The sequence below is a fragment of the Salvia hispanica genome, chromosome 6 (genome assembly GCF_029641045.1).
Source record: "Salvia hispanica isolate PSC_SH4W2 chromosome 6, Shi_PSC_v1, whole genome shotgun sequence".
NCBI classification, from domain to species: Eukaryota; Viridiplantae; Streptophyta; class Magnoliopsida; order Lamiales; family Lamiaceae; genus Salvia; species Salvia hispanica.
Window position 1 is genome coordinate 39,793,103 of NC_142697.1, and position 11,532 is coordinate 39,804,634.

Consider the following 11,532-nt stretch of genomic DNA (forward strand, 5'->3'; position numbering starts at 1 on the left):
TTGTATAGCAACTCTAGATATTAAACGAGGCCATAAAAAATGTGTGACAATACTTCAAGATGGTACAAATTTCGTAGCTCACTACTGGAATCAACTATTATGCTCCAAAGTGGTTTGTAAATTGTTGATTTTCTTGTCACATTTTTATATATTGCATATATGATACAACAAGATTTGTAACATTGGTACCATTCTCCTTTTATATACATGATGCACCACACATTACCTACAGCTTCTGCACTCAATTTCTCACTGTTATGCCCATAACTTATGGATATGCAGCTCGACGACTGCGTTTTTCAAGGATCGGTGTTGAACTTCTCCATGTTCCTTTCTTCGGGAAAAGAGTCAGAAGTACTGTCTTACCCTGCTTCTTGGCTCGTATCATTTGCAGCAGATGGCTGATCGGTTGTCTTTGGGGGTGAACGAACAGCTGCTGGCTTGTTCAATGGTCTGACAGCTCCTACTCCCTTTGGAGCAGCCTTGGAACGGCTTGCCAAATAATTTAGCCAAGCGAGTAGATCAAGGATGTATGCTTCCGTCTTTTGCTTGTCAGCATGGTGGAGCGTCTCAATTTGCATTATATCCATAGGCCCGGAGGCCCTGCTATTTGTTTCAGACCTGCATATGAGAGAATTGCTTTCTAGTTTGGTGGACATAGTTTTGATGGCACAAATGTTTTAGATGAGACGAGAAGAAAAGCGAGTGCTCCTGACCGAACTTATAAATTTGATACTCACCCTGTGTTTCCCCACTCTCCGACCCAGCCGAAGCCATGATGAGCCCTGTGTAAACACTCTACATCAGACACTTTGGTAGGGTACTAGAAATATGGTACAACTTTTCACTAGATGGCTCTTAAAACTTACTTAGCTGTGTTTGTGGCAACTGGCACGAGCCAATGTAGTGTCTTTTCCATCTCGTCTTTGACTTCTAATGCAGTTAACTGCAGATGAAAAACTAGAACAATCAAACTAGAGTGGAACAATTCTTGTAAAGAAGAGATGTATTAGGCAGAGATTTCATCAGAAGCATACACTACTGAAGATGCATGCTGATCAACATCGAAACCATGCTTACAAATGGCAATCAGCGTATATAATGCACAATCAAAGCGAGAACAAACAGAAGAATACCTCCTTCTCGACATGGAAGGACTGTAGCTTGTATCGTAATGAATCTCTTATGTTTGGTGGCAGGCCCTGATACAAAGTATCTCTGGAGCTTTGAGGAATGGAACTCGAACGCGCTACCTGTTTACATGACAATTATGGTTAGGTAGATTTAAAAAAGGAAGATGAGAATAATAGTCAGTTATGCAGCATAGGCTTTTCGACTTTTAACTCGTATTAATGTTCACTCATTTGACTCAGGAGCTAGTAAGCAAAAGACCAAAACAAGCAACAAGGAGCAAAACTATTGTGTATCAAGACATGAATGTAATATTATTCCCACAGAACACGATGATTAAGAAGAAAAGATCAAGAAAAAGCTATCATGGCAGGATTCTCTTAATCACCAATGGCAAGTGCAAAGATTACTCACAATTGAGTCAATCTGCAGAATGATGTTAGCATAATGTAATGCAAGCCCAGCAGGTCCCAGCCTTAGTCGATTGTTGTTGATTTCTTTATCCGGTGCCTCACTTTCTGTTGGTCATGAAGAAAGAATACACAATCATGATAACTGATAAGTCCATAGGGACGTTACTTATAGCTAAGATCTCTTAGTTGAAACATAATGATTTCTAGAGAAAATTCTCTTATGGATGAGAACGCTGTGCATCAAATTTTACACTGATAAGAACGTTTTTGTACTCCATTAAAGAGGGAAACTAAATCAAATAGAGCAAAGGATAATTTTATTGCTCAAAGTATTTACTGCTCTTAGTATCTTTACATAGACCCAAGGAACGTATAAGGACGCTTCAGTTAGGTAGTGCTTCCCTAATTAGCTTGTTAGTATATCAAGTTAGAATTTCCAAGTTTCTTTAAAAAAGAAAAAGGTAGAATCTCCATGACATGTTCTAGGAGTAGGATAAAATTCATCAGTCAATGCAAGCTAAAGTGGCCCTGATAATCCAGCTATAACAGCTACTATGAGAACGAAAAATGCTCTAGCAATCTGTCACTTACATTAGTAGATTTAGCCCCTTTCTAACTTAAATTTTTGGTTGAACTCATACCTGGATTGCCGAACGTATGGTTGATTTCCTGATTAAGAAATAGCACAATATCAACAAGCTTCTCCATAACCTGTTGTCCAGACAGACTTTTAGTTAAAGATCCAAACAATTTACCAAGAGAAGAGAAACACTATGAATGCATAACATACAATAGAAACATGTAATTTACAACTGCCATAGGTAAACAAGATTATTTTGTTTTTTAATCAAACAAACAAAATACTGATTGAGTAAGAGAAAACTACCTCTTCCATAGTTCTGGACCACAATGACTTTTTCTTTAAGGTTTTCACCAGTTTCTTTTGGTTTTTCACTTCCGTAGCCAAAATACTGACACTGTTGTCTCTGTCTCCTAAAGAAACAAAGCAGAAAAGCATATTCAACTTTCAGTTAAAAGATACATATCCCATGTTGTTACACTGAGTCATTATATGTTCAGAAAAGAAAGAGAACAACACGACTGATTTTTTGCAGCTTTGATATTCAGCAACATGGATGCTTTACTCAAAGGTACACCAGGAAATCAAGTACATAGAAGAAGCATTGTCAGAACTAGTTTTCATATGATGTTAACTCTATAATCATAGTATATTAGTAAATACCTATACATCGAAGAAGAGCATGAATGACATTTAAAATCCATAAATACAAGAGGTCTCATGGAACAAGAACACACAATTAACCATGCATACCTCGTTGTGCAGCATTGTATCTAAACTCCTCCAAACGCTTACGCTGATGTTCTAGTTCAATTTTGTCAAGTGTGTGCAGCTCCTGATATAGCTCCTGCAGAAACGACATTCTGAACTTCTTCAGGAATATATAGTTGGCAGCTTACAGGGGGGCAATATACCAAACATGCACAGAATTATGTTGTCCGGAAATAAACAATTCAGGTTTTCGTCTTTCAAGACAGATTGAAAAATCTAAGAAAACAATATGATAGGAATGCATGGTTAGAGTGCATTTGCTCTCCATACATATACAATGACACAATGTGAAGTCTATGCTAGAATTTTCCATGATAGAAGTCTTCGGTACAGGATGGAAATGGTGAGCTACAGTCTACAGATATAATCTGGCAAATTTTCAAATTGAACATTTAGCAAAGGGCCCTCAAACAGTACCAATGTACCGATTATCATTAAGGTGCACTTAAAGTTATCATTAAAGTGCACTTAAAGTTCATCAGCTAGGATAAGTGATTTTAGTTATACATGCTCTTCTAGAAAATGCACTGATGTTGTTACATATTTAATGAAAAAACTAGGAATTCATGTGAGCTTTTACACTACAAAATACAATTGCATTAAAAAAATTCATGTTTTCTTAGAGGTAGTCTCTGATTGGACTGTCTATGTAGAAGTGCTTCATCAGTAGATGTTACTACATGGAGAGTAGCTATATGAGAAAAACGAAAGCTATAAGTATAACTGTTTAAGGCCAAAAAGCAAAATGTGTTAGCTTCTGGTCCTTAACAATATGTTTTGGTCTAAGTTTATCTGTTTTGGTCCATATTTAACTGTACTTATGAAAAGAGGCATGCATTGAAGATGAAAGCCAAAACCAAAAAAAATTATGATGATATGGCGATGAAGACAATGATGATGAAGACTTAATACGGACAGCAGTAATTTGGACTAGAGTCATCAATTGCATCATCACTGATTCTGCTGTTTCCTTCAACTGCTTCTGAGGGGTACGGTCTCTGCTACGTCTACAAAAGTGAGCAGCAGCCAACCAGTGAAAGATCAGAACTATTTCAAACATAAAAGAACAATAAAAGTCAAAAACTTCAGAAAGTTACTTCTCAAAGAACCGGTCCAAGTTGTGCCACTGGGGATCTTTACATCGATTCCCAAAGCGGATTACTTCTCCAGCAAAAACCTTCAGCTCCTCCCTGTTTCAGTGTACAAATAAATCTTGTTACCCCTCATGTCAACAAAAATCGAGAATAGAAGTACAACAATCATGGGGGCTCCAGGGCTTTGTCTTGTGTATATCAGTCCAATCTCTCTGTTACCAACCTTTTATCTGATGCAACAATCTTGAAGAGTTCATCCATGTCATTTGATATTAATTCTTGAACACCTTTTTCAGGAAGCACTATTTCTTCCAGCTGTCGTATGCTTCGTTTCGAAAGTGATTGCATAAGGCTTGAGCCTTTAACTATTGTATTGGCTACCTCAAATGATAGGATAGAAAGCTCATTACTTTTATTAGCTGATCCCGACACAAATCCTCCTTTTATGTTCAAATTAGACACACTACTGCCGAGTGAGTCCAAAACTTCTGCTGCCCTTCCAAGTCCAGCACTGCTGGCTCGGCTTAAAAGAGATCCCACTTCTGAAACCTGCAAATGTTTTTACCCATAAGCTTCTAGAGGTGAAGATTGATTATTCAGAAGGCCAATACTAAAAAACTTCGTAGAATTCTAGAAAAAAAAAAGTACGCCAAGAAACTCACGACAAGGTCACTCAAAATAGTTGCAAAAGTTGAAGATTAACTTCACATTGTATACATTCAAGTAGTATGGAGTATTTCTGTTTGATTGGATCATTACAACAAAAATGTTAAAGGTCAAAAAAGACACCAGATAAGCCAATAGGCAAAACTGTTTCTTAATATTTTATACCTTTTAAGATCTTAGTGCAAGCTGAATAAGATGACAGTTTCAAATGGTGCACTCAGTTGAGGTGAATTTTTAATCTTTTATAAATGTGTAACATACTAACATAAGGGGGCCAATGAAACCGAGTTGACATTCATCTAGTTCTTTCGAAAGTATATAAACCTAATAACTGGTAGTAAAATACCAAAGTAACATGGAAAACTCTGTCAATGACAGTACAAGCTGATAACTGAAGTATATAGTACACAAATTTTACTTAAGAGAGATCAGATAACTTCAAGTTACAAGGACAGCCGCAATCTATAAGGGTTGCTTCAATTTTTTTTTATTGATTAAAAGTACATGAGGACATTAAATACTACTCCATCCGTCCACGAAGAGTATGTAACAATTGCCTTATTTGGTGTCCACAAAAAGTATTATACTTCCCTTTTTAGGACATGGCCCTACACATAACTTATATTTCAACCTTAGAAACATTTGTAATTTACCAAAAAAACTACACTCTACTCTACATAGTGGTATCCTTGGTAAAAACCATTGTCCATTAAAAATAGATCCACCAGCTATTTGACTAAAATGTATGTCAGTCAAACGTTATATATTCTTGGTGGACGGAGGGAGTATAGTTAAACCTAAAATAGCATTTTGATTTTAAAGTGAGTGATATCAACTGTTACTGAATTGTGAACACTGAATTCATATAGTGTAAGTCAATGAAGAAGCCACACTTAGCTAACCAACACAGGAAGGGGTTAAATATGATTGTTAAACTTCACATACTACGGACAGAAGTGAAAGAACGAAAACGAAATGTTTCAAAAATAATTCCTCCAGTTCTTCTATGAGATAATGGTTATATTTCTTCCTATCATTATTTTCCAGGAAACTGACAATCAAGTTTTCAGCTTTCGTTCAGTGAAAACACCCTTGCTCATTCAAGAGATGTTGATCTCCTCCATGCTATCCTAAATATGAAAATCTCTTCACATATTCCAGCTCTCTCATACTCCCTAAACTTGTCAGTTCACTGCCAAAGGATTCTACTTAAGGATCAATAGCTAATTCAGTTTATCAAAATCGTCATCTCTTGGAGACCTTCCCTGTATATCTTCTCTTAAATTCGATGAAATATGCTAAGATAGTGGCTGGAAACTTATAGTGTAATAAAAGTTGAGCAGATATTGTTGGAGCAACCACATGAATTATTGACGATTTGCATCGGTATAACAGAAACAACACTACGTAGAAACAGATAAAACAGAAATTGAAAGAAAATGCTCCGGAGAATCTAAACATAATTCTATCCAGAGCAACATTTTTCACTACTGGCAAACCAATTCCAAGGTGACCCTGGAAAACATCAACCACCTAAACAACCAACACACATTGGATCACACCCAACACACAAGATTATATAAGGATACGTTAACTTTGAGGGATATGATCAATTGATAAACATAGGATTGAGTAAATGGATCGATAAGTTGGTCGAACAAGTTCAAAATTAATCAATCCATCAAAGTAATACTAGTAGATTAGCCTATGCAGTGTTTATCTATCCATCATGCCACTCAAAGTAAACGCCCCCCTAATAACTAAGTTCATGAAATATGCAATCATCAGACGAAAAACCAGTCTTCCCATCCACATTACACGAAAGAACGAGGAGCAATCAAGCAATTCAAACATTGACCAATTCCATACACGGCCAAAAAAACACATAACTGAAAAACAAGTCTACCTTAGCAGACCTCAACGATCTCGATTTCAAATAGGACGAGCTCTTCTGGTATCGCGGTATCCCATCATAGAACTCATCATCACTGGCAGCCGAGAAACGACCGGAGCCCCTCGGCGACTCTCTAGAAGCCGACGACCTCGGCGATTCCCTAGCAGACGACAGCCTCGGCGGCTCTTTAGCAGCCTCAACGGGCTCCTGAGCGGCCGCAACCTTAGTAGTGGTTTCTCTACGCCCCTCTCGCTGCTGCTGCCGCCGCTGCTCTTGATACTGCTTCTCCAAGCCTGTGCTTCTGCCTGCGTAAGGGTTTGGCGCCGATTTCGACTTCGGCTTTGAACACAGCGCCCCCATTTTAATTTTCTTCGTTATTCGCCTAAAAGCTAAGAATCTTAAATTCCGACGATCATAGATGAAATCTTCGAAATTGAGAAGAGAAAACTCACCAATGGAAAGTCAAATTAGTTGAGGGGATGAAAGAGATGGTAGTTGGAAGTCCACCTAAGCCCGCCAAGAACAGAAATGATTGGTTAAGTATCAATGGAGAAATTAATTAAGCAATTAAAAAAGAGAAAACATGAGTCGTGGTAAAGGATTTTGATTGAGCTGTACCGAATTAATTAGAGAGGAAGAAGACGATGATGGTGAATATAAAAATGGAGGAAGGTGAAATGGCCATGGCTGCCTACTGCCTTTGACTTGGAACGGTCAAATTAGGAACATGGACTCACTCTTTCTTTTCTTCATTTCTTTTGTGTGTTTATTTTTTTTGTTAAAGCACTCCCAATGGTTTGGGGATAAACTTCCTTATTTCTCCCTAACTCCTGCCACATCAGCGCTATATCAGCACCAAAATTTATCCCCAGTTTTTAGCCAACCTCTGCAATGGTTTCTCCCTTATTTCTCCCTAACTCAACATTTCATTTTTACATCATCACTAATTTAATTGTTTTATTTTTATATATAATAAAGCTAGCTTATTTAATTTATAAGATAAAACAAATAATAGTAATAAAGTTCGTTGTATTAAACATGGGTACACATTACAACGAAGAAAATTAAAATAAAAAAAAAGTACACGAATGGAAAAAAAAAATCAAAAAAAAAATTCAAAGAAAAAAATATTCAAGGGCGGTGGGCGCGGTTTCTATTTGCCCACAATTCTTCGATGATATCGTGTTGTAGTGCTTGATGGGCCTCCTTCTGGTGTATGTCCATGAACGCCTGGAACCGTTCATGTTCGTTGTGCGGTACACCCTGGCGGGCGGACTCGGTTGAGACACCGTGACTCGATGATGCAACACTTGGGTCGTTGGTGACGTCGAGGACGCCTTCGTGTTCATCATCGATGATCATGTTATGCATGATGATGCACGCATACATGATATCGGCAATATCCCCCTGGTAGAAAAAGCGCGTCGGGCCCTTTACCAGTGCAAATCGCGATTGGAGCACCCCAAATGCCCTCTCCACATCCTTGCGCGCAGACTCTTGCGCTCGGGCAAAATACCTTCTTCTATCTTCGAGTGGGCATCTGATCATCTTCAGAAACACGGGCCATTGTGGATAGATGCCGTCAGCCAGGTAGTACCCCATGTTATGCACATTGCCATTGGCCGTGAATTCGATGGAGGGGCCTAACCCGTTGATCCGCTCGTTGAAAAGGGGCGAGGAATTGAGAACATTTAGGTCGTTGTTCGACCCGGCTATACCAAAATAAGCATGCCAAATCCAAAGCCGTTGGTCGGCAACGGCTTCAAGAATGATGGTGGGATGCGTACCTTTGTAGCCGGTAGTGAACTGGCCTCGCCACGCGGTTGGGCAGTTCTTCCACTGCCAGTGCATACAGTCGATGCTGCCGAGCATCCCCGGAAAGCCGTGGGTCCTCCAGTGCCAATCCAGTAGGAACTGGCAGTCAGCTGCGTCCGGCGAGCGAAGGTAGTGCTCCCCAAATATCTCTCGCACGCCCTGACAGAAATTCTTCAGGCACTCGTTGCCAGTCGTCTCGCCGCATTGCAGATACTCATCGAACATGTCGGCGGACCCTCCGTATGCCAACTGCCGGATGGCAACAGTGCATTTCTGTAGGGGCGATAGTCCGGGCTTCCCTGCTGCGTCTCGCTGGAGCCGGAACTCGGGGTAACGCACGGACAACGCATTAACAATGCGCAGGAAGAGGGAGCGGCGCATTCTGAACCGGCGACGAAATACATCTGTCGGATAACGTGGTTCCTCCGCAAAATAATCGGCGAACAGCCGATCGTGCGCACCAGTGTGGTTGCGAGGGATGTATCGGCGCCGCCGGTGGATTGGCCGTTGGGGGGGTGGCTGCTGCATTCGAGCGATCTCGCTTTGTATGTAGCGGGAGATATAGTTGTTGATTGGGTTGTTGGCGAAACCCGCTACATCCCATCCGGTGGGAGCGGGAGGTACCTCTTCTTCGGAAGAAGAATGTGATATTTCCTCGTCGGACTGAGCACGAGACGATGAATCAGAACTCATTTAATAAAGATGGAGAGAAAAAAAATTGAAAATTTGTGTGAATGAAGTTTGTGGGTGATGAATGGAGGAAGAGGATGAAATATTTATAGGGGTGGAAATTAGAATATGACCGTTGAGGAAAAAAAAAAAAAAAAAAATTGATCATCGCCGAAAAATCGCCGAACAGCTCCCCACAGTGGCCGGCGATGATCCGGCGATAGCCCGGCGTTAAAACGCCGCTTGGCGTAAAATCGGTAGGAATTTCGCCGAAAAATCGCCGAACTCCTCCCAATGGCCGGCGATAAGTCGGCGATATCCGGCGAAAAATCGCCGGATTTTCGCCGTCGCCATTGGGAGTGCTCTTACACTTCAATCGTCTTAGTTTAATGACATCACATGCATAATTGATATATTTATAGTATTTTCTAGTACTACTATTATATAAAACGATGCTATTTGAAGGATTTTTTTTCTAAAAAATAGAAAGAAAAAGTTATACTAGTAGTATAAAATAGTGTTGGTTTGATCATATCGAAAATCACATGGTAAATTAAACTTTCCGATGTGGGATATATTAAGCATGAATGGGGCAAAATAATAAGATGTCTTCTCTTCAAATAAAATCACCATACTAGATAAGAAAATGACAATAAAGAGTGTATACCTTTTAAATCAAGTACTCCCTCCGTCCTAAGAAAGATGACATGTTCCTTGGGCGACACGAGATTTTATGCAACTTTATTTTATAGATTAAGTGAAGAGGAGAGTAAAGAAAAAGAGAGAATAAAGTAAAGATAAAAGATGTTTTCATTTTTAATAATGAGTCATCTAACGAGACGGAAAGAGTATAAAATAACCTTAAAAACTCTGTAATTTTGCAGTTGTGATTGAGCTCGAAAAAACTATGGAAAGATTAATTTAATTTAAAGTAAACTATAAATTTGATTGATGAAAAAGAATCACTTGATATCCTAATAAAAAAATCGATTGAGTTAGATGTTACTCCCCGACCTAATTAATAGGAGTACATCAAAGCAAGAGAGAGACGACAAATGCATATATTAAATTAGAGATGATGCTCACTTGGCTCATTTTTAATTGTTTTACAAATTGTTGAGGGTACATTTCGCTAGAATTGTGGTTAGATATAACATCCTCATTATTAATGCACTAAAATGATTAATTATAAAATATATAAAACTCTCTAAAGAATTGAGAGATGATGGGTAGAAAACAATTAATGTGGAAAATGAATATTTGTCAATATAGAGAAAGTAAGTATGTGGGAAATGAATTTGTGTCAATAGAGAGAAAGTAGTGTTACGGGTAGAAAGAATACATCAAATTTACTTTTATGGGGGATTAGGTGAAAAAAATAGTCTTGATGACGTTTTTCATTTCTTAAAGAGAAAATAATGTTAGGACATACTCCGTTGAGTATTTATTCACCTGGGTACCAAGCATACGACATCAAGTGGTTGGGGCAATTTTGTCCAACGAGTACAAATTATGCAAAATTTTAACCAAAATATATAAACCCTAAAGCTTGTCCTGTTTATTTGGTCTTTACCATGTTACTTTGTACTAGCTTATTTGAGATTATTTCTCACTGTACTTCCTTGGATATGCCCAAATGTATGATTTGTACTAGCTTATTTGAGATTATTTCTCACTGTACTTCCTTGGGTATGCCCAAATGTATGATGTAAACGTTGATTTTGGTTCTATTGGATATTTATTCATGAAAAAAAGAAAAATCATTTATATAGATTACTAAAAATATATATATATAAATAAGTCAAACTAAAATAAAATAATGCTCAGTTAGTTATCAACCTAATCAATTAATTTAAGTACAGTTATAAATTCAAACTTGTTATGAAAAACATAACTAGCTTTACTTTGGAGAAAATATTTGACCTTCTAGAAGGAGCATTCATTATCCTTATTAGGATACTCATGATATTGAAATTATTATTTTCTTTTAAAGAATATGATACTAAAAAAAACTTGAATCTATTAGTTTAGCCGTATTTCTCAATTTCAAGACTTAAGTGGTGCAACTACAAACTCAAAAGATATTTGAAATTATTCATCATGTGTGGATGCAAATAGCAAGCAATAGCTTATGCAACATTTTTAACACGTGCTATAATTTAGGAAATTGCATGCGTAATAAATGATCCTATAAATGGCGGCTGCGGTTCCGCCGTTTATTTACACTTGTCGACTTCTTGTTTTCCTTGGACCACTATGCTGCATTCTAATTTCTTTTTCTTTTTATTGGTAATATGCTTTCAATTTCTTTCTTTATTAGCTCCGCTGAAAAGTTACACTCCTAGTAGTTTGCTGAAAATAAAATTAATAAATAGTATAATAGTACTATACGTATTCTAAAAATAATTAAATAATACTTTTTCCATCCCATTGTGTAAGACGTTTTTTTTGGAACAGGATCTAAAAAATTATTAAAAGTGAGTTAAATAAAGAAAGAAT

General features: G+C 37.9%; 1 protein-coding gene across 1 annotated transcript; it reads right to left on the reverse strand.

The window, feature by feature from the left end:
• Nucleotides 1–40: 40 nt before the first annotated feature.
• On the reverse strand, nt 41–7,273 carry LOC125208101 (protein PSK SIMULATOR 1-like). The gene is made up of 14 exons (XM_048107657.2): nt 7,168–7,273; nt 7,002–7,056; nt 6,562–6,931; nt 4,213–4,538; nt 3,993–4,085; nt 3,812–3,902; nt 2,878–2,971; nt 2,431–2,537; nt 2,186–2,255; nt 1,546–1,649; nt 1,137–1,253; nt 870–946; nt 741–785; nt 41–621 (listed from the first exon to the last, which is right to left on the reverse strand). Exons 3-14 carry the CDS (start codon nt 6,907–6,909, stop codon nt 363–365), a joined length of 1,731 nt encoding a protein of 576 aa, XP_047963614.1. The 5' UTR covers nt 6,910–6,931; nt 7,002–7,056; nt 7,168–7,273; the 3' UTR covers nt 41–362.
• Nucleotides 7,274–11,532: the final 4,259 nt, after the last annotated feature.

Excerpts from the sequence above, each read along its gene's own strand:
- LOC125208101 (XM_048107657.2), bottom strand. The coding sequence starts at position 6,909 with ATGGGGGCGCTGTGTTCAAAGCCGAAGTCGAAATCGGCGCCAAACCCT. Across the intron at positions 4,539-6,561 it reads GATCGTTGAGGTCTGCTAAG|GTTTCAGAAGTGGGATCTCT; the intron begins GTAGACTTGTTT and ends AAACATTTGCAG. Across the intron at positions 622-740 it reads GGAGAGTGGGGAAACACAGG|GTCTGAAACAAATAGCAGGG; the intron begins GTGAGTATCAAA and ends TCTCATATGCAG.